This window comes from Rhinolophus sinicus, chromosome 4, assembly GCF_057876585.1.
Source record: "Rhinolophus sinicus isolate RSI-liver-muscle chromosome 4, RSI-T2T, whole genome shotgun sequence".
Classification (NCBI taxonomy): Eukaryota; Metazoa; Chordata; class Mammalia; order Chiroptera; family Rhinolophidae; genus Rhinolophus; species Rhinolophus sinicus.
In genome coordinates, this window is record NC_142504.1 from 112,483,857 (window position 1) to 112,507,744 (window position 23,888).

A 23,888-nucleotide genomic window follows, 5' to 3' on the forward strand; every position below is an offset into this window, starting at 1 on the left:
CCATCTTGAAACTGATCAATCCTACCACCTGACTTCCCCAGAAAAGGTTCTTTCTCTGTTTCCTGCTAAGCAGAGACATATTCTTTCTACCTTTGCTAGAGCCAGTGTTTAGGTTTTAACTGGTTTCTTCTCTTCCTACTACAGAAAAAGTGAGAGAAAAAGAAAAGTCCATAAAATATCAACAAAGGCCAGTTAAGAAACAAGTAGGTGCCGATAATCAAGAATGAAAAGCATCCTCAACATGTTGTATATTTTAAAAGTTCCGTGAATTTCAAATGACAATAAGTGAGAGATTTTTATTCTTTAAGGAATAGTATGCACAGGGAGATATTTTCTTCACTTTCCAGTAAAGCATCATTTAAGAAGACTTCAGTAAACATAAAAACAATATTTATCACCAAATCATAGCAAATCTGCACAGAATGTCAGAATTATATATATTTAAGAATCGCTAATTTTGCTGAATGTAAAAACAGGATGATTTTACCTACATTTTCCCAAGATTGTTATAAAAGCTAATTCCAGTAAGGACTAAATAAAATAATGTATTATTTCCACACAAAACTAGTCTTGTCTGCATCTTACAATAAATGAACACAAAACTGACTCAGTGCTATTTTTAATTCTGCTCTATGATTCTGACTGATAGCCTATTTTCTGTATATGTGATGAAAAATTGTCCATTTCTTCAAATATAGATCATTCAACTTTCATTTTATTATAGTAAGGAGTAGTTTTAGTGAAAGTAATAAAGCTTGAATTTAATCATTTATTCGATAGGCATTTATTAAGGGTCTGCTATGTAAAGACCTCTTCTGATTCAAAGCGATATAACCATCTTCTCCACAGAATTTTGTAAAGAAAGGATGGAAAGAAACTCAGGGGAGAGACATCCACTTTTAATTCTATTTCTATTCTGTACTATTTCTGATCACCATTTTCCCTACAATCAATAAACCTGTTTGTCTCATAACTCACTCCTTTAGTTCAGTCTCTCTTTTCCATTTGTCTTGTTATTCCAAAATATCTTTCAGTTTTTCTTTTGAAGCTATCAAATTTCTTCATTTAAACTAATTGTATACATAATGAACACATTTTTGAGGTTTCTGTCCTAGAGAAAAAGTTATTTACCTGAATTAGTAATTATATCATAGCTGCAAGCTATTCAGAAAAAAAATAATGAAAAAACACTTCCATCACAAAGAGAAAAACATAGCAGATGTCGTAGAGCATATGTATGCCTTTATTGCTCCGTAAAGAAATGTAATTATTTACACACTATTGTGTATAGACTACGATAGAAGTTTGAAAAATAAAACGAAAGACAAACACCACCTAATCTATGGGAAAATAAAGAGTTAATAATGCAGGGGGTTCCACTTACCACGTTGGTGTTTAATCTGCTCATTTCTGTAAAAAAAAAAATAACATGGAAAGCTGAAAGACAGGAGACAATTCAGACAGAATCACTAATTAAGTAATGATGGGACAAATAAATTAACACAATAAAGAGATTAAAGGACTTTAATACCTAGAGTTTGCCTGAAAAAGAACAAATGAAAAGGCATAGCTATAATTATTGGAAAGGTGACTATCAAAACCAGACTGACAAAAACAAAATCTTTTATAATACTCAAACAAATTAAACTTTGCTGCAGCAAAACTGTTAGATCAGGTATGCAGACTACAAAGGTTAGTATTTGCAAAATGAAGGTTTGGGGCTGACCCAGTTGAACTGAACACCATGAAGCAATGAGGAGATGGCCGAATGCTGTCTGTCTGTCAGTCCTACTACACGAACTCAGGACTGTCCCCAGCTGTTCACAGGATGTCACTCTCACTGCCCTGGAGAGGTGCTCCCATCTCAGTGCCTGCGCACCCTCCTCACATACAGACACACACTCTCACAAATGCACACACACACGGACACACTCACGCATACACACACACACTCACAAGTACACTGCCGTACACAGTCACACACTCAGACACTGGTACACTGACACACTCTCACAAATAACCTCACACGACACATACTCACATATACTGATGCACGCGCACGCACACACATGCACACACCAGCTCCTTCCTCCTACTTGACCTGCAGATTCCTTTTCAACCACCCCCCACACTGCTGAGCAGTGCCGACACTGCCCCTCCCCCAGCTAAGCCAGCAGCCCTCTGGAGTACCACCCCCCAAACTCACCTGCCCACCCCTAGACTTGAAGATCATTCAGAAACAGATAATGTGTGTTTTCAATATAACCTCTCCGAGCACAGTCCCTGGCTTATACTGAGCTCAAAGTACATGCTTGTCAAAAAAGAAATAATAATGAATGTGAACTATAATTATATATATATATATATACACATACATATATATACATATATGTAGTCACAAGAAGCGGAGTACAGCATTAGGAATAGAGACAGTGGAAATGTAACGGCTATATGTGATGTCAGAGGGATAGTAGATTGGGGGAGAGGGGTTATCACTTTGTGAGGGGTGTAAATGATAAATGTCTAACTATTACATTGTTTTGTACACGTGAAACTAATAAAAATAAATTAATTTTAAAAAATTGAAATGAACTTTGGATGACATCTGAATTGCAATGGCCTCCTCTCTCTCTGTCTCTCTCTGAAATGGTTTATAGTTCAGGCTTTAATATGACTGTATCTACTCTGTTGGTTTACTCTTGCCTTTGTTATTACTCTTGTTACTTCTGTTTTTATTTCTTACTGCACTGCTATGGCTACTGCACTACTGAAATGCCGAAGCATGTGATTTTTAAGACTGATGGCAAAGACATCTTTGCTGGCTAGGGGAAGCCCACAAACACCTGTTACTGCTGTAATGGGGGACATCTCTGGCTCTGGTCCTCACAGAAATGGCACATTTTTTTCATGAAAGAGTGGGTTCTGACTTCATAGAAGCCCTTTACTATATGGTTGTTTTCTTTGTCTCATGAAATCCTGGGACAAAAGAGTGAGGAGGAGTGAGTGACACATTTCTTTAACCTCTGGGCATGACTTAGTACTGCAAGTGAATGGGAATATTGACACAAAGATGCTTTGACATAGTTAGTATTCTGATTTTTACCCCAGACAGCATGTTAAATACTCTCATCTCCATCTATGCAGACTGGAACTACCATTCAGTAGAGCCCTGCAGATGAGATGTTAACTGAATGTGCATCTACTACTGATTTCAAATTGAATTAAATGTTAATTTGGAGTCCTGAGAAATATTCAAAAAATTAAAATGTGAAGAGAAAATGTATAGTCATGTTGTCTCCTTTAGCTGAAATGTCAAGGTTTCCTAGAGACATTTCTAGGAAATGGCTTAGATTTTGATTTGTTGTTATCAAAGCTTTCAAAATTTTTACAAATATTATAAATCAAACTCATATGTCTAATGAAAATTATTTTTAATATAGGCTTTTGTTGCTCCCATAAATTTTTTACTATGAAAGTTGACATTCCCTCACTGGAAGGAAAAAAAAATTTATTTGAGAAAGCTGTGGTCCTCAGCAACTGCCCACTTGTTATATCAGTGTCCTTATAGGAGGGAAGAATTGCTTTCTAGGGTTCTGAGAAAATGGCTAAGCAGCCCAGCCCAGCCTCTGACTCCCCCTGAGTGAGGGACCAGTTTCCCTTGAGAATCTACCTTCTTGACTTATGTAGATGGTGCATCTCTCACTCCTGAGAGGAGGGCCCCTGAAATATGCTGACCGTACCTTTTGTAAAGAAAATGCCTTTCATGGTTGGAACATGGGAACTATTACTGGCATTAAAATTGTATCCTGTGAGAGGCTGCATGCTCTTTTTCTTGATTTTCTGGTCTTGATATTTCATGGTCTTGATAAAACAAAAAAATAAATGACAAATTTGCCTTGGCATCTCATTGGTCAAACCAATTTTTGATGCTAAGGCAGTGTGACTAGCACAGGAAGGGAAACGTTACCCAGTTTGATGGTGTTGACCGTGGGGCAGAGCAGTTGGTATTTAAATCCACAGAGTCAAAAAAAAACCTGTCACAGATAACTTTTTATGGGGAATTGAAAATGCCAAGGCAAAGGTTGGCATGTCATCCATGGAGAGTAACAAAAGATATGAAGGAAATCTATATTAAACTGTTCTGGTATAGATTTATGCTACACGGAAAAGTCAGAAATTTCTCTGGGCAGGTGTCAATGGAAAGTTCTTATCTAATTTCCATGCAGCGATTTTGGTCCTTGGCCCAGAATTCTCAACCTCATACTCTTTCAGATCTCTGCATATTAAAAATAGCTAGAAGACCTGGGTTCCAATTTAGTCATGATATTGACCAAAGATAATGATATGCTATGGGACCCAGGTATGACTCGAACCCTTAGGCACCTCACCCACACAGGGCTTATATTCAAATCAAATTCATTTATGTTCATGAAAGTGTTTGATATTACAAGATTCTGTGTAGATGTCAGATGTTCTCATCTTTCAAGCAAAAAAAAAAAACAAACTTGAGAATATAAAGAAGTTGAGAGATAATGAGAGTCAAGAGTGGTTAACAAATCAGTATCTTAGATAATTAGAATTTTCTAAAGCGGAAAGCTACTTTTAATATCCTATCCCACTTTTTGTCTAAAGTAAAGAGATGCCACTTTTGATGTTTACAAAAGAAAAAGGATCACATGCTTGTGTTGGTCTAGGACCCATTGCAATTCAGAGTGACTTGGGGCTCAGACTTTCCACCCACACAAATACAAGTCACACTCAGGAAAACATTCACTTGCTAAACCTAGTCTGACATTTTTCCACTAGTCATGTATGTATTTTAATTTTATACTTAATTAATTTTTCTAAGTAATTTCCCTCCAAAAAAATCAGATCAATCTAAAATATACCAGATAACAAATGAATATTCTACTTGTTATTATGTGTAAGTCAGATAAAGTGCATCAGAATCATCTAAAATGTTTTCTTTGGGTAAATTTTGAGCTCTTACTACTTACCTGGGGAAATGGTCCAGGAGGCGGTCTTACTCCATCATCCCTATGCAGCACTGGCTGACTGATGACATGTGGTCCTTTTCAGAGCTGGAGGCTGAGGAGTGGTGCAAGCATCTCTGTATGGAATGTCTGGGGACCAGGCTGAACGACATCAGCCTTGGGGAACCGGATCTTCTGGCGGCAGGAGTTCAGAGGGAACAGAACGGTAAGTGTGCGTCGCCTCCCATCATTTTAAAGGACACATAACTGTAGGACTTTGAGACTGAAAAGCAGCCCAGAAATATGGCAGACCAATCATTTTGAAGGAAAGTAAACTGATCTCCCTGAGCTGTTCAGAGATTTTCCCAAGGTTGCATAGCAACTAGAGAAAACACTAAAATACAACCCAGGTATCTTGATTTCTCATTCTGTGACCTTGGCATTTATCTAAATAAATAACTCACTGTATATTAGGTTTTGAATGTAAAACATTCCTATATTTTCTTCCTCGAGAGTTACTATAGTTTAAATTCTATATTAACAACTTTGGCCTATTGTGTTATCAATTGATTTCAGGGAATTGGGCTAATATGATGTCTTAGCTTAGACAGCCATAAGAAAATACCATAGACTCGGTGGCTCGAACAACCGGAATTAATTTCTTATAGTTCTGGAGGCTTGGGGTCCAGGATTGAAGTGCCAGCAAGGTCAGTGACCAGTGAGGACCTTCTTTTGACTTGCGGACAGTCACCTTGTTCCTGTATCTGAGAGAGAGAGAGAGGAGAGAGAGGAGAGAGAGAGAGACAGAGAGACAGAGAGAGAGAGGAGAGAGCTCTAATAGTGTCCCTCCTTATACGGGCACTAGTCCCATTATGAGAACCTACCCTGATGACCTCGTCTCAATTTGTTCCCAAAGACTCCATCTTCATATACTGTCACTTGGAGGGTTAGGACTTCAACATATGAATTTGGAACGGGGCGAGGGTGGGAAGGACACAATTCACTCCATAGCAACTACAAGTAGGAAAGTACAGGGTATGAAATCTCAGAGGGTAAGAACATTGAGATTTATGTGGCACACAGAGTTTACTTCCTTCACTGTTCTCTATTTTAACAGGCATTTCTGATACCTACTGAGAATTTATGCTGAACATTCTTCAGCAGCACCTCTAAACCATGAAATCAGTGTAATGTAATGAGCTTATTTTTCTCCATTTAAAAAAATAATAATTACCATCACCACCAGATAACCTAGTAGTATGGAAACAGAAATTTTTCAGTGTTACTCAATTTTTTTCTTTTGCTTTTTTTTTAGATTTTATTGGGGAAGGGGAAGAGGACTTTAATGGGGAACAGTGTGTACTTCCAGGACTTTTTTCCAAGTCAAGTTGTTGTCCTTTCCATCTTAGTTGTGGAGAGCGCAGCTCAGCTCCAAGTCCAGTTGCCGTTGCTAGTTGTAGGGGGCACAGCCTACCATCCCTTGCGGGACTCGAGGAATTGAACTGGCAACCTTGTGGTTAAGAGCCCACTGGCCCATGTGGGAATCGAACCGGCAGCCTTCGGGGTTAGGAGCACGGAGCTCTAACTGCCTGAGCTACCGGGCCAGCCCAGTGTTGCTCATTTTTGGTGGCTCGTGTTGAAAAAGGTTGAGGGATATTTGATTTATTTTGTTTAATCATTCTAACCTCATATAAAAGCTTTAAGTGCTTTAACATAGATTTTTTACATTTATGAGTAGTTGTTTCATTAGAGAAGGTAGTATTTTGTTCACTTAGATGACCTTCCAAAAGTACATGGTAACCTAAAAGGAAATTGGTAATCTTACTTAAACACACACACACACACACACACACACACACACACACACATTGGCACAATTTGTTGCTTGCATGTGCCAATTTTCTCACTTCCTAATAAACAAACTTCTCCCATAAGTAAGGTAATTCCATTTGGGGCTCCCCCTGAAATAACTACCAGTAGTCTATTCAGTCTCACAGCAAAGACTGAAAATGCTCTTTAGCCAACTTGAACCCTCTCCTTTGGGCCCTTGACTGCTAGGCACACACCTGTTCCTTAAACAGCACACCCATTCATTTTACTACTTGTAGGGAAGGTATTTGTTGTTTCAGTTAGCTAATTATAGTCTTGGAAGAATAATGTCATCTTTCAAAGCTGTCCTTTCATGGCCTTCAATCACTATTCCAGATTCTTCAAAGCATAACACCTCATAAAATAAACAAAGTCTTTAAACTTCCTAATACATGTTTGAAGATATTAACATGTAAATATTGGAATAAATCCTTTTTGAAAGATTGTCGTTACAGATTCAGGTTTTGTTTTTGTTTTTTTCCTTAAGGCATGCCCGTATTAAATTATTTTAACTTATTCTTCATCAGAAAAATGAGTTTACTATTTTATGATTGAGGTATTGGAATTAGTTTGAAATTTCTCCTCAGAGATGAGGTGCATACGTGTGCAGAACTGACGTAATAAGTGACCCTCTTGTGGCTTGTGCTGGTCTGGCGGTACCCCATCATCAAGGCGTGACTCACTGCTCAGCCTTGACCGCAGGGCTTTTTGACATTCAAAATGACTATTTCTCCTCCACTGTTTTGATGACTCTTCAGACAGCTTGATCTTACTTACTCTGCGACTAGCTAAGAATGTACATTTGTGCAAATAATTTTTGAAGATGTAAGGTGTATTGCTGAGATAAAAGTAGTTATTGATTAAATTCCTTGCTGTAATCATCTTTATCTAGTGCTTTCAGCTGCTTTCATATCGACTCAGGATCACACATGGTTTTAGGGGAAGGTAAGCAAACACAAGGGCGCGCACACACACACACACACACACACACACACACACACTTGTTCTAAGACTTCAATAACACTGCCACAAGAAAGTAGTCATTATTAAGTAATCATTTCCAACTTTAAATTCTTACACTTTCCTGAATCTTCACCTCATTTAGTAGTATTTAAGGCGGCCTACACTGACCTTAGATGTATGGTGTTAACAATCATAGTTCTTTGTAAAGGATTCACAATACATAGTAGTGATTCTAGAAAACAAATGTTCTATATTAAGTATTAACAGCAGAAGTAAGCATCATAACCAAAAAGCAACTCCTGTAGAGAATTGCTGCAGTTGTAGTTAGAAGTGGACTCCGAACATATGTCCAATTTGTTATTGATAAAAGAGATCACCATCTGGAAGAAAATGGAAAAATAACCTCAGACTTTGCCATCTGGTGAATATGAAGTCAGATCTAAGAGTTTGGCTATGTCCAGGACCTAGGGTCCCTGCTTATGAATGGACGAGAATTGTCAGGAATTCCAACTTTTAGCCTAAGAATGTGTAAGCCTTTCTTCAGAAAAAGAGCAGTATTCCAGCGTTGTTTTGGAATTGTTTACCTGAGTTGCCATAGCTACCATTCCACTCACACACCCTTGTGTGTCTTTCACTCATTCATTATTCACCCATCAAACATTTTTGAGGCTATGATATGCAATGACTAAGTTGAAGAAATGTCGAATTATACAAAATATAGTCAGTACTTTTAAGAAGCTCACAAAGTAGCAAGGGAGCCAAATCTATAAACAAGGGGTATCGATCATTACATTTTTAAATAATGCTGTGTGGCTGGTTACACAAAATCTCCATAGCAGCAATCTGGAAGCATGTCTTTATAGTTCGTGCGTAGGGGGTTGGCTAGGGTTCAGCTGACGCAGTCTGAGCGCTGCTGAAGTTGGCATCAAGCTTCTGATGGTGTCTGTTCCCTGTGTCTCATCCTCTTACACTAATAACTACTGAACGGGTAGTCTCAGAACAAAGAAGTACGGCAAGAGAGCAAGCCCAAACTTGCCACACAGTTTAAGTCTCTGCTTGTGTGGAGTCCACTGACTTCCGTTGGTCAAAGCAAAGGCTATTGCCAAGGCCAAAGTCAAGGAGCATAGAAGTACATTCCACCTGTGAGGCCCTGACACGGGTTAGAGCGTAGGATCTAACATGGAGAGGAAGTGAATAGAGGAAAAAGTGATCCAACCTACCATCTGAGGTATACTAAAATACATGCTGAAATAACGATAAAAGAAAAGCACTGTGCTATAGGTGCTTTTTAAAATTATGTTTGATTCCCCCAAATACGCTTTCTCAATCAGGCAATTCTGAAATTCTTAATGTCTGTGAATAGTTAAAGCTGATATTAGCAGGAGGTTACTCCTGTGGAAAATGGCCAGTTAATGACAAAACAAATGACAACAGGAACAATAGACCCCTTTCTCTATTGTAATGACCTTTTCCTCAGTTTTTCAAAAATGATCTGGGGTGAACTATATTCACTCTGATTTTTTTCTTTATAACCAGTAATGAAAGGATTTTAGAGGTTTATTTTTTTGTCCATAGGATAGCACTGAGCAAAACCAACTTTTCCATGGGAAAGGAACCAATGAATACCTATGTTTGGGTTTTTAAAATGCCATCCACATACACTACTATTTCCCAAAGTGAGTTCCAGGAAATATAACAACAGCGCGCTCTCTCATGATAGAGTCAGTGGAGTGTATGTAATACTATGTAACACTGTTGTGGATTGAATTGTGTACCCCCAAAAAAAGATATATCAAAGTCCTAACCCTTGGTACCTCAGAATGTGACCTCACTAGGAATAGGGTCTTTCAGAGATAAGCGAGTTTCTGAGCCCTTATATAGCCAACACATCCTGATAAAGAAGGGAAATCTGGAGACAGAGGCAGAGAAGACGGCCATGTGACGAGTGATGTGTCTGCAGGCCAGGGATGCTCAGACACCAGAAACTACAAGAGACCAGAAAGGATGCTCCTTCTGGAGCCTTCTGAGAGAGGATGGCCCTGCCAGCACCTTGACGTTGGACCTCCTGACTCCAGAACCAGGAGATAATAGGTTCCTATTATTTTAAGCCACTCAGGTTTTGGTACTTTGTTACAGCCGCCCTAGAAAACTAATACCAACCCTCTGTGATGGTGCCAGTATACGTTAGCAGAGGAAAACTGTTGAGAAGTCCTAATTAAGATCTTGTGTAACTTCGTATAATGCAACATTTCCCAAACTCACTTTACTTATGTTTCTCTTTCTACACATAAAACCTGTTCATATCCAGTGGAACTTACATTCCATGAAACACATATTTGAAAATGCCAATGTAAGCAATGAAGGTGATTATGCACAGGGAAAGCCGGAGGGTGATGGTGATGGCAGCAGCCACCCGAGCAGGAATGAGATGACATCATGGATGCAACACAGAGTCTTGAATGAGCTCTATTTGCCTAGCTTTGTGTTGTGTTGTTTTAATCTCATTATTTAATCAATATAGAGAATGCATATAAATTAACACACCCGGTTAAAACCACCACTTTCCCATTTGGTCTTCAATATGTAATACAATGGAGTAAAGGTTAATGCCATATATATATACATACACATATATATATGCCTCTCTTTGCAAAGGTGCTTCAGAGAAACCAAAGATGTTCTGTAGTGCTTCTCTTACCACACTGCCAACTCTAAGTGATCCATTTGTTTAACTCTAACCATGTCATTACAAAGTGAGATGCTTACTGGAAGAAATACCTTGAAACACCAAAGGACCTGTCCTGTTTCCTGTGCCCTGGAAACATCCCCTTTACAAACACAGGGAGAACAAAGATGCAAATTGAAAAGCGCTCATAGTTATGTGAAAAAAAAGTTTTGAGGAAGTACCCTGAATCCAGAGTTACTGGTATCTCCCAGCGGCCGGCAAGAAGAAAAGAGGGACTTTGAAAATATGCGTGTGGTGGAGAGCAAGAGATAAATGCCCTGCCCTTCCCCTTTCCTCGGGAGGTCAGTAGACAGAAGCACGTGCTTACATTTCCTATCATAAACTGGACGTTACTTCAAGAGAAAAGACTAGAATCTGATTCGTCACATGGGGGTTGATGACAAACACAGGAAGCCTAATGGATAGATGTCAGTAGAACCCAGCCAGGTGTAGGAAGGCAAAGATGGCATCACTTGTCTCAAATCTGAGTGTGGCATGGAGCGGGTGCCCAAGCTTCCTGTCAGCCCACACTGGACCCCAGGTACCATCTGTAAGCAGAACCTGGCATATCCCAGGAGAGCAGAGTGAAACCAAGATACTAAAACCAAGATACTATAACCCAGATACTATAACCCAGGTACTAAAAGAAAAAAGAAAATTGCAGACAAATACCCTTCATGCTTGTAAGTACAAAATTATTTTAAAAATTAGTAAAAGGAGTACTAAAGTGTTACATAAAAAATACGCTCTGATCAATGTTGGTATCTGCCAGAAATGCAGAGTGCCAAAAATCAATCAATATGTTTTACTGTATTAATAGATTAAGGGGGGAAATCACATGATTATTATAATTCATCCATAAAAAACTTTTGATAAACACAACTTAACATGCATTTATGAAAACAACTCTCAAAAACCTAGGAATAGAAGTGGATTTTTCTCAAACTGATGAAAGACATCAGTGAAGAACCTTCAAAAAGTATCATTTTGAAGGTAAAATGTTGAATGCTTTCTTCATAAGATTGGAATAAAGACAAAGATATTCTCCCTCACCACTTATATTCTATTTAAGATTCAATTTGTGTAATATGACAAGAAAAGAAAATAAATCATAAGGATTGGTAAAAAATAAAAAGCTAGGATTGTGTACTTGGAAAACCCTAAGGAATCTATTAGAAAGCAACTACAACTAAGTAAATTCCGAGATATTGCAGGATAAAACGTTAATATGCAAAAAATTGCACATATATAATGATATATATATAATATTTATACACATATATTAGCAATAAACAATTGCAAAGGGAAATATAAAAATATCATTGGTAATACCATCAAAAAAAATCACATGCTCAGATATAAAATCGGCAAAGTATATAACCAGACCTCTACACTGAAAGCTGAGAGAAATTAAAAGGGACCTAAATAAATGAGCGATAAACCATGATCGTGATTGCAATATTCAATATTGTTAAGACATTGTGATTGCACTATTGAGAAACTGATTGAAGAGCTCATAACCCTTTGGTTTTTTTTTGTTTATTTCTACTCACTAAATGGGGTTTTGCTTCATGTCAGAAACCCCATCACCGATCCTCTGCTTTCTATTGCAGCTAGGCTCCCCACTTACCTCCACCAACCAGGCTCAAGCTAATTGCTATAGGTAGATTAGTGTCTGCCCTGAATTCAACCTGTGTGAGTCCTCACTGGCTGAGCAAGGTAGGTTTCTATCCTTCTCAGGGCCAATGACCCCTTCAATCTCCCACACATAGCTTGGGGTCTCACTGTTCCTTTTCCAGGACCATGTCTCCTGAGTGTAGCTGCCCTTTCTCACCAGTTCTTGTTCAATTCAATTTGATCAAATCTTGTTTTGTAGTCTCCTTGGGACTGTTCTTGGAACTGAGTATAACCCTGTGTCCCAGGCCTTCTGAAGCATGGTCTCTCCCTTTGGACCTCTTAATTCAGCCCTAGTGTAAAAATGCCCATGTAAATGTAACTGCAGATTCAATAGTAGTATCTTTGTTAGACATAACAATCAGTTTAATGACTATTCCACCTCGTTATTGTTTTTGGCCATTTAAAATACAATTCTATTTTCTTACATATCAGCCATTATATAAACATAAATTTTACCAAAATACAATTTCACAGGCAATATTCTTGGGATTTGTTTCCACTCTAGAATTCTGTAGTTTATATGTGTGAATACATTATGATCTAATATGTTTTTCACTAGCCTCTTCAAAAATGTATTCACACATTCAGCAGTCTTCATAACCCTTCAGGCTAGGAGAATTTTTATTTATGTTTCAGGGTATTATTATCTTTATTTAGACAACTAGTTTCTTTTCTAATTCTTCTGGATACTAGGAAATGTGCTGTTTAGTGCTCCTTAATAGTCCTTTTATTGTTGTTGATTATCTTAAAATAGTTAGAATATACATATCTTCATGAATTATAAACTGTATCTTTCATAAACCTCCTTCCTGTCTATGCCTCTCTCCCTTCTTTTGTTCCAACTGGCACAGGAACTCTTTCTTGCCAAATCAGTCACGAGTCAATTGAGATGGATTAATTTCTTATAGTATGTGAATTAATTGAGGATAAATTTATTTAAGCAGACATCAGAGAACGGTCTTGAATAAAATGTGCTGCTTTGTTCTACTGGAACATGACATCACTTTTCAAAAGCATCCCTCATGGCTTCTCCAGTGCTGCTACTTCCTGGTGATATTCTGAGATGAGGTTCACAAATCAACAGTTCTCAAAGTGTGGTCCTCAGGACAGTGGCATCAACGTCCCCTGAGAACATGTAGAAAAAATATACATTGTCCAGCCCCAGCCTGTGTCAGAAATGATAAGGGTGGAGGACGCCCAGCCATTAGTGTTTAAACAGGCCCTTTAGGTAACGCTGATGCACACTGAATCCTGAAAACCAGTACTCTAGGCAGAAAAACCAAATGCAGTTCCTTAAATAAGAAAGTGACATGATTAGAGAGTGGTTTTAAACACCTGCCTAATAAAATTATTTCACAAAAGTAAACATTTGAAAAAGTCATTTCGTGGAGCCAATTTTAACTATGGCAATGGGAAACAGAATTTTATTTAGCAAAGCAGCATGTTTTACATTACTAAGGGCATAAAATAATTTATTCATAGCAAATGCAGAAACCTTCCTTCCATTACGATGGAATTCAAAGAAGTAGAACTTACGAGATAACTTGATGTGCTGTCCTCATCTTTATGTGCCTAGTTTTCTGCGGGATTACATTAGTCCATTTTTTAATTGATTCTCAAATCCTTGGAAATCAGCCATGAGGGAAGATGGATTTGAATATTTAAAAATTGAGAATACAATTTCTTAGGATAATTTCTTTCCTAAGATGTTAGATATAGCATTAAAAGGAAGATTGGAGCATTCCAAACCATAACAAGAAGGGGTTAACTTGAGTTGCTAGGTCACAGTGGGTGAAGACTGGGGAATTAGAAAGCCAGCAAGAGGGAAGGGACACCATAGGTACATTTCACCTGTTTATGTTGCCTAGAGCTGGCCTGGAAGGACTCCTTTATGGCAACTTATTCAATCATTTTGTATTTGTTTGTAAATGTGCCTCAATGATTTTGATATCTAGAGCTCTGTGTCATGTGTATCTTATTAAATTCACATATTCATTATTTTCCAGCTTTCTCTAGTGTCCACTGTGATGATTGTACTTTTTCTGTCTTTGTTATTGCTAGGTTTCATCTGCTAACATTAGAGAACACAGATATTTCTGGGAAAATATAATGCTTTTTCTGAGTCCTCTGTAATACTCTCTAGATTACATGTAATGTTTCATGTACCATCTATCTGTAGGGCCCTCAATATCAGGATTATTTTTTTACATGACCTGTTTTTTTGTTTTCTTTTTTTCCCTCAATTACCAAACTACGGATATGGATATCAAGGGTCAATGCAGCATTCAGCAACAGTAAAATTGGTTAACGGTGTTCATATATTTCAACATTTTTGGAGAAGTGTTGTTATTTCTTGGCATTTTGGCAGTGATTCTTCAGTTGATATCTTAAGACTCTGGAATTCATGGAAAGGAAGGAATTCAAAGGAATGTTTTACTCCTCATTTGTATAACAATAGTTTCCTTATGCACAACAGATGCCACTGTTGACTAGATGTCACTGTTGACATATGACTAGTTCCAAATGTAAAAGTTGAACTTCATCAAAAGGGTCTTAACCAAAGAAAAGAAGACTGCTGTTCAGGCATTCTCTATCTTCCTGAGTCTCTCTGTTGGGTCCAAGTTTCATTTATACTCTTTTATGAGACCCTTTGATTTACATTTATACTCTTTTATGAGACCCTTTGATTTACTACTTGTAACCCCATTGCAGTAGAAATTGGAGTGGTAATGTGAGTGATGTATTTAACGCTAAATGTTGTTTCCTTACTTGATTGCATAAAGGAATTTTAGAATTTATGGAATATACGAGGTGTGACCATAAAATACGGTGAATGTTTAAATTTAAAAGAAATTATTATAGTAAAAGACACATTGCCATCAATCCCCCTCAAAATACCCGCCCCTCACTTTGAACACACTTATTCCATTGTTGTTGCCACTTTCTGAAGCAGTTCTGGAAGTCCTCTTTCGTGAGTATCCTTAATTGCTCTGTTGGGGCTGCCTCGATGTCCTGAATCATTTTGACTTTGGGGAAGAGCCAGGAGTCACACCATGCCAGATCCAGTGAACAAGGTGGATGAGGACACACTGTAATGTTTTAATTTGACAGAAATCGCTGTACCAGACGTGATGTGTGACACGGAGCCTTTCTGTTGTGATCACAAAACACAGTGAATGCTGCTGCCAAGTGTCATCCAACAGAAAGGCAGGGATCTTCAACATGGGAAGTGGCACATGGAACCTTAGTAACAGTGTGTGACGAGTTTTCAACTTGTTCAGTGCAGTCAGTTGGGCGTGAGCTACAGTTGAGAGAAGGTGTGTTTTAAAGTGTGCCGTAAATCATCCTCCATCATGACAACGATCCGTGTCACACATCACTTCTGGTACGGTAATTTCTGTCAAATAAAAACATTATGGTGTGTCCTCATCCACCGTATTCACAGGATCTGGCACCGTGCGACTTCTGGCTCTTCCCCAAAGTCAAAATGATTCAGGACATTGAGGCAGCCATGGCAGCGCAAATAAAGACACTGACGAAAGAGGACTTCCAGAACTACTTCAGAAAGTGGCCAGAGTGATGGAATAAGTGTGTTGAAAATGAGGGGGAGGTTTTTGAGGGGGATTATGGCAATGTATCTTTTACTGTAATATTTTTTTAAAAAACATTCACTGTGTTTTTTTAATCAGACGTAGTATATTATACATATATATGCTTTTTATTGCAGATAATTAATGGGACATTGGTCTTTCTTCCTTTTTCAGCTATAAAATTTATCTAATTTTGTCCTTTCTTTAGGAAATGAATGTGAAATCCATATACTTATTAGTTTTATGGGTCAATAATCTAGTAAAAAATTGAATCGTTAGATTATTTTGATCAAAAATATCTAGACACTTGAATATGAATATTGTCCATTTGGTTACTAAATTTCAAACTGTCATCCTTAAATTTAATTTAACTGGTTTGGAATCTGATTTTTTTTTTTTTTTCATCAACAAATCGTTATTCTGCAAAATACCTGGCACAGAAAAGATTCTTTCTATTATACAGACAATGCCAACTCAGTAGCAGTGAGCATCCAGTGTTTAAAATCGAGGCATTCTGATGGATGATAGTTCATTCCTAAGCATATCAATCCTTTTCCAACTGCAGCTGCATCATTATGCCTCTTAAAATAATTAATTCAGCAGCATTGCCTTTAAAGCACTATTCACAATTAAATTCAAACTCACAAAGATGTATCTGCTAGTAATTCTTTAATTTTTCATTATCATGAGTCATTATTTTTTACAATTCCTCAAATCTTGCAGCCCATAATCATCAGGGCATAAATTTTTTTATTCGTAAAGTTGACCAATATTTATTTATCACTTACTATAAATCAAGACTACAGTCCTAGGAACTAGAGCTATTTCATAGTACACTTTATAGATCATCCCAAGGTCTTAATTCCTGGAACTTAGGAACTAACCTTATTTTCAAAACAAAGTGCACATAATGCATTTAAATGAGAATCAAGGGCTGCAGAATTTTGTGGTAGCCTTTGAGATACACAAAAAGTTATAAAGCAACGTTTGAAATTATTGCCTAGTAATCAGATTTTCAGCTATAAAATATCCAGGAATGAGAGCGGCTATGTATTTTTATTTTGCTTACTAAAACAATGTCTGAAGTTCTGCAGAAAGTAGTAATGAATATCTGGTATTATTATATGCTGAGTTTGACCATGAATACAATGTGTTTTAAGAGCCAGTCTGAGTGTGCATTGAATACTTCATGACTCAAAAGTGAAAATGAGTACATGCTTGTTTAAATTAAGTCAGACACTCCTCGAAGGAATTCCACTTGAGTTGTGTGAAGAAGCAGACAGTAAGCACCATTTGGGCTGAAACCCCCTTAGCTTTTCCCCCTTCTCTTTCCATCATACAATTTAACCATTAATCCCCACTGTAGAGAGCATATACAACAAAAAGTTGTAGAATGAGTGGGTGAATTAACAATTAAGAATACTTTAACTCCTTCTTTCATATACCAAATGGGAAAAAAAATGTAGTGTTTTGCAGTGTGTTTCAGTGACACCAAGGCACATAGTAGGCTGTAGGTAGGTGCACAAATTAATACAGTGCTGCCATGAAGAGTCACACCTCTTTTCACTTATTTTCCTCCATTCTTTTTTTCTTTGCAGAACGATTCAATGTGTATCTTATGCCTACACCAAATCTGGATATTTATGGTGAATGCACAATGCAGATCACTCATGAGAATATCTATCTCTGGGATATCCACAATGCCAAGGTCAAACTGGTGATGTGGCCTCTCAGCTCACTGAGGAGATACGGGCGGGACTCGACGTGGTTCACCTTTGAATCAGGAAGGTAAGTTCTACATGTGACAACCAAATGTAGGAGGTGTGTGACAGCTAATCTCCTGAAGGAAAGGTTCTGTCATCAATGCCCAGGATGACCATTGTTTTTATAAAGGGTAGAATTCACCAACTACAGAATTTCTCCAGATTCTTGTTGATAGTCAAATAAAATTGTATTAATTCTATGACAGGTTAATTACCCCATTAGAAATCATTTCAGTCTCACGCTGGCATCCAACTAGTGTCATAGTTATTTTAATCATGCAATATAGTTTGCAATACTATTTTAATACTATATTTTGTTTTACCCTACTGTATTTTTGGTATAATAGGGTTCCCATAAAATTCAACATATCCTTGCTGGCATTATTTTTGAGAGTTTTTTTTTAAATATGCAAACAATTTTTAAAGAAGTTTTGTATAAGATTGTTGAAAGATTGCTCTTTAGATTTGAAAGAAGTTAATGCAGTATTCATTTATCTATGTGTTTATATTAATAACATTAGTTAAGTATAAATTTTAATTCAGAATGACTGAAGAAACTGGCATATCCATAATTTATGAAATGTGTAACTCAGATTCTAAACTTAGTATGTCAAGACAAATATGTAGGTTTTTGATCGCAGCATATGGTTGGAACCCATAAATGTCTGCTATGACCTCTTTGTGATATTGGGGTCATCCAAGACAAGACCTTGGTGTTGGGATTCTATGTAAGAGACGTTTAACATATCTGATTTCACAATGGAGACATGATTTGTCACAGTCTGAAAATGAATTTGTGGTATATAAGGTAATTATAGTGAAGTTTTGTTGCACTCGATATAGCAATTTTAATTTCATAACTTTCTTATTTCTACAAAATTTCTACAAAACTGTTAATTACCTATTCAAAGTCAGATTCTAATAATATCCATCTAGGGTAGGCCAGATGTCTTTTAAATTTTTAAGGGAAAAAAAAAACTGAACTGAAGTAATTTTATGAGTCTGGAACCTTTTTGCACTAAGGTAATATTAAAGTCTCTATCACACTGATTTCACTAAAAGCCTCCAACCCTAAGTTGACTTAGAGACTATGGGTTCACTCAGCTGTCTACCTCTGTCTGCCTAGATACTGACAGTGTAATACTAATCACATTTAGATAACTTTCAGGATATAAAAATCCTCATGAGAAAATGAATATTTATAGACAAGCACACTATTTTAAAAAATTATATGCTTGTGCAAAAGGCATTATAGCTTAGAGATTCACTCACCTAAAATTTATGATAATGTTTTTTTACTCACCTTAAACATTAATGTATACATTATATACAAAAAGGAATGGTTTGTTTTTCATCATTTTAGCAACACTACCTCCAGGATCCCCTTGCCTGGATCATTCTCCTGGGTACTTCTGTTTTCCTATTTTTATGTGGAGCAATTTAACTACCTTGTCTGTTCCCTCATTTCATTGTCTTGGGATTTTTTTTCAAAAGTAGTTATATTTTCTTTTATAGTGGTTATACAGAATTTTCACTCCATTGACACTTGTCCACGTTAGTTTTTACCAATTTCTTGTTTCTTCAAAATCTTTAAGGGGACTATACTGGCTGTCCACAGGTTTTAAAATTGATATTCTCCATCAAAACATTAAATTATTTGGCATACAATTTGGTTTATCTGACATTCCATACTAATCAGTCTTTTGAGCTTGATGATTTTTAGTAATTTTAAGAAACATGAAAAATATAAATATATCAGAACAGATAAGGTGCATAGTCCTCAAGATTTTTTTTCTGATTTTTGTGTGGTTTGTTGGTTTAGAAGGTTTTTTTTTTTTAATTTTGCCATAAAGCCTCTTTAAAAAACAAGTATCTTAACATCTAGAAACTATCTTGACACCCCCACCCCTATTTGCCCTCAGAATTGAAAAGAGCTACATTTAGATCACAGCTATTAATAATTTAGCCATTTAACCCCTCTGGCCTTCAGTTTTGTTCTTTGCATCAGGAGATTTATAATCTCTACTTTCTAGATGTGCATGGAGAAGTTGAGTGAGTTAGTGAATATATAAAAAAGCATACATCACAATATTGTCACATAATGGGCATTTAAGAATCAGTTACCTACTCTTTATCAGAATGTATATAATTTGCCTTTTTCTAGTTTCTAAATGAACTTCCTACTTAGGTCTGAAGATCTCTTTTCCTAAAGAACTCTGCTAAGATATAGCCTTAGCCCAAAATACTGGAAATGTAGAGAGAGAAACACAGCAAAAAGCTTGGGAGAAGCTTGCATTCAAATGCTGGAGAGATCATTATAAACTCAATGTCTCGACACAGAAGTCTTACCTGTCATGAGTCAGGAATTTGAGGCCAGGTGAAAATGGGACCAGTACAACAAAACTTTGTAGTACAAGCCAGGGGAAAACCTGAGTGGCTGTGTTTATCATAAGTGGTGCTTGAAGCCAAATTTATGAGTTAGTGGATACCTATTTCGTGGAAGAATCAGCAGATAGACAAGAACTCTCTAATTTACCACGTGTAATCCTTTGGAATGAGTTCACACTCCAACGTTATTGCCCATGGGGGAATCAGAATGTAGAGTAAAGAAAATCAAACTTCTATACCCTTAAAATACTAAGGAAAAATCTAAATGAATCTTAACCAAAAGTTACTAGAACTTACAGATGAATTTAGTGAGGTTACAGCACATAAGGCCAATATATAAAAATCAATTTTATTTTATATATAATCTATGAATAATTGGAAGGGAAATATTTTAAATACCTCTTATAATATCAAAAATATGAAATATATAGGTTGATTTAACAAAATATGTGCTAGAGCTGTAACTTTAAAACCATAAAACATCACGGAGAGAAACTGAAGATCAAAATAAATGGAGATATATACCATGTTCATGAATTGAAAGACTATATTGTTAATATTAAAATCCTCTCCAAATCAACTGACAGATTCAGTGCAAGCCCAATAAAAATTCCAACTGACTTTTCTGAAGTACATGACAAGTTGATTCTAAAATGTATATAAAATTGCAAAAGTCCTAGAATAGCTAAACAATTGGGAAAAGAACATGTCTGATGGATTTTCACTCCCTGAGTTTAAGACTTGCTATAAAGCTACAGTAATCCAGACAGTGTGGTGTCGACATAAGAGTAAACCTAACAATCAATGGAAAAGAATGAAGAGTTCAAAAATAATAGACACCTGCCTCTATAGCCAACTTATTATTTTTAATATGTTGAGGAAATTCAATGTGGGAAAGAAACAAACAGTGCTGGAATGACTGAATACCCATGAGAGAGAAAAATGAATTTCAGCTCTTATCTCACTGTTATGTACCAGATTGCATGTCCCCCTGCCCTGAAATTCATATGTTGAAGCTCTAACCCCCGATGTGATGGTATTTGGTGATGAGGCCTTTGGAAGATAATTCAATTTAAATTAGGTCATAAGGGTAGGACCCTCATGATGGGATTAATGCCCTTATAAGCAGAAACACCAGAAAGCTCATTCTCTCTCTCTCTTCTGCCATGTGAGGACACAGGGAGAAGGTAGTTATCTACAATCCAGGAAGAGAGTCCTCACCAGAAACTGACTATGTTGGCACCTTGATCTTGGACTTCTAGCCTCCAGAACTGTGCGAAAATAAACTTCTGTTCTTTAAGCCACCCTGTTTATGGTATTTTGTTATGGCAGCTAAAGCTGACAGATACCCTTCACCATACGCTTACCGCCCCCCCAAATAACTCCAATGTATATACACCTAAATATAAAAGCTAAAATTATAAAACTTATAGAAGAAAACTTGGAAAATATTTATAACCTTGGAATAGGTAACAATTTCTCAAATACTACACCAAAAGCACTATCTAGATATATAAAAAAAAAGATATTGATGAGTTGGGCTTCATCAAAATGAATAATGTCTGCTCTTCAAAAGACATTCTAAAGAAAATGCAAAGTCAAGCCATAGACAGGAGAAAAAATTCACAAAACATGACTGGCAAAGAACTTATATTCATAATCCGTGAAGAACTCTTACAATCCAAAATAAGAAGACAAATAATTCAGTAATAAAATAAGTTTTAAAAAAATTGGGCAGGTTATAAAAAAAGATATATTGATAGACAGTACAGCCAAGAAAAGATGCTCAACATCATTAATCACAAGGAAATATAGATTAAAGCCACAGAGAGACACCAGTACATCTCTCTGCTACACACACAAACTGACAAGGTCAAGTGGGGATAGAACAACTCTCTCATCATTCACGTGAATGGAGAATGGAACACCACTTGAACACAGAATGTAGCATATAGATGATGTATTACAGAATTGTACACCTGAAACCTATGTAACTTTACTAACCATTGTCACCCCAATAAACTTTAAAAAAAAAAAGAAAGAAAATGAACACAACCTCAAGTAATACTTTGGTATATTTGTAGGCATACCATATGACAGAGCAATTTTACTCCTAGATATTTACCCACCAACCACCCCAAAACAACATATAATTACTTGTACCTGTATAATAGGCAAGACATGAAGACAACCTGGGTGCCCATCAGTGGATGAATGGTTAAAGAAGAGGTGGGTACAAATATACAATGGAATATAATGAAAAAGAATAAAACTTTGACATCTGCAACAACATTGATGGACCAAGAAGGTATTGTGCAGAGTGGAATAAGTCAGACAGAGAAAGACAAATACCATATGATGTCACTTATATGTGGAATCTAAAGAACAAAATAAACAAACAAACAAAACAGTAACAATCTCATCGTTACAGAGAACATTTTGATGGTTGCCAGCTAGGAGGGTGGTTGGGGGGCAAGGTGAAAAGGGGAAAGGGTTAAGAAGTACAAATTGATAGTTACAAAACAGTCATGGGGATGTAAAGTATAACACAGGGAACATAATTAATAATATTGTAATAACTGTATGGTGTCAGATGGGTACTGGATTTATCAGGGTGATCACTTCCTAAATTACATAGCTATCTAATAAATTCTTATGTCCATAAATGTCTATAAATCACTATGTTGTACACCTGAAACTAATATAATATTGTATGTCAACTGTAATTGAAAAATTAAAAAATTATTAAAAATTTTAAAAGTTTAAATTTTAAAATTCCAACAAAAAAAAAAGCCAAAAAAAGAAACTTTGTACCTGGAGGGTCAAAGCTGCTTTATTTGTAACAGTCAAAAAACGGAAACAGTCTAAATGGCTGTCAATCCATGAATGCATAAACCAATCAGTATATAGTTATACACATACAACACAACATTACCTACCAGTGACACAATATAGAGGAATCTTAAAAACATTATTCTGAGCCATGTGTATAATTCCATTTGCAGAAAATTTGTCAGCAGGCCAAACTAATTTGTAGTGACAGCAAGCAAATCAGTGGTTTCCTGGATTTGGGGGTTGAGAGAGAATGGACTGCAAAGAGGCACCTGTGAAATTTTGGGGGTGATGAAAAATGCCCTGTGTTCTGACATTTGTCAGAAAGCATGGAATTATTTACTAAATATTAGTATTCTTATATGCACATTATACCCCCAAATAATTTGAAGTAAAAATAAGTGTGGGGAAAGAAAGTAGGAGGGGATTTGCTATTCTTTGTTATATTCTTTTATACTGTTTGAATTTTTGACAATGGGCATTTGTTATTCTTACAATAAAACACTTCCTCCAAAAGGAATGGGGTCGAGGGAGGAGAGAGAGCCCCGAGTATTTTGTGAACAGGGATCTTGAAGCTGTGGGATGCATATCAGGCCTTTATTCCTATGTAGGTCCTGTAACATCAGAAATCTATCTTCGTAACCTGGGCAGATTTTGCACTTCACGATTTTTCTTTGTAAATCTCCATTTTCCCATAGTGTCGATATTTTTTAATACCTTATATTGTCAGATTAAAAAGTTATACCGACTTTTGAGGGAGAAGTTGAAAAGAAAAGCTTAAAATCCCTCAGAATTTCTCGGTCTTGAGATAAGAACTTTTAATATTTTGGTGTGCTTTTTTCCATTTTAAAATCAATAAATAAAGATATTTATCCTATATATTTCCACTTAATATTGTATTGATAAGTAATCTCTGAGTCCTTTAAACTCAGGAGTCTAATGGCCGTATTAGATATGGGGGTGCCATCCTTAATTTGACATGAAGATGTTTCCAAAACGAACTATTATAAATAAAGGCACACTGACCACCTGTGAAAACATGGGCAAAGCTTTGGTTATTTTCTTAGCAGAACCTCTTTAAGAAGGAATTACTGGGTCAAAGAACGTG

General features: G+C 36.6%; 1 protein-coding gene across 1 annotated transcript in view; it reads left to right on the plus strand.

Annotated features, from left to right (window-relative positions):
• The window catches only part of DOK6 (docking protein 6), a 274,647-nt gene that overhangs the window by 144,415 nt on the left and 106,344 nt on the right, over positions 1-23,888 (plus strand). Inside the window, exons 4-5 of the mRNA XM_019729346.3 lie at positions 5,080-5,199; positions 17,396-17,585. Coding sequence (XP_019584905.1) covers positions 5,080-5,199; positions 17,396-17,585 — 310 coding nt within the window. The remainder of the gene's footprint in view (positions 1-5,079; positions 5,200-17,395; positions 17,586-23,888) is intronic.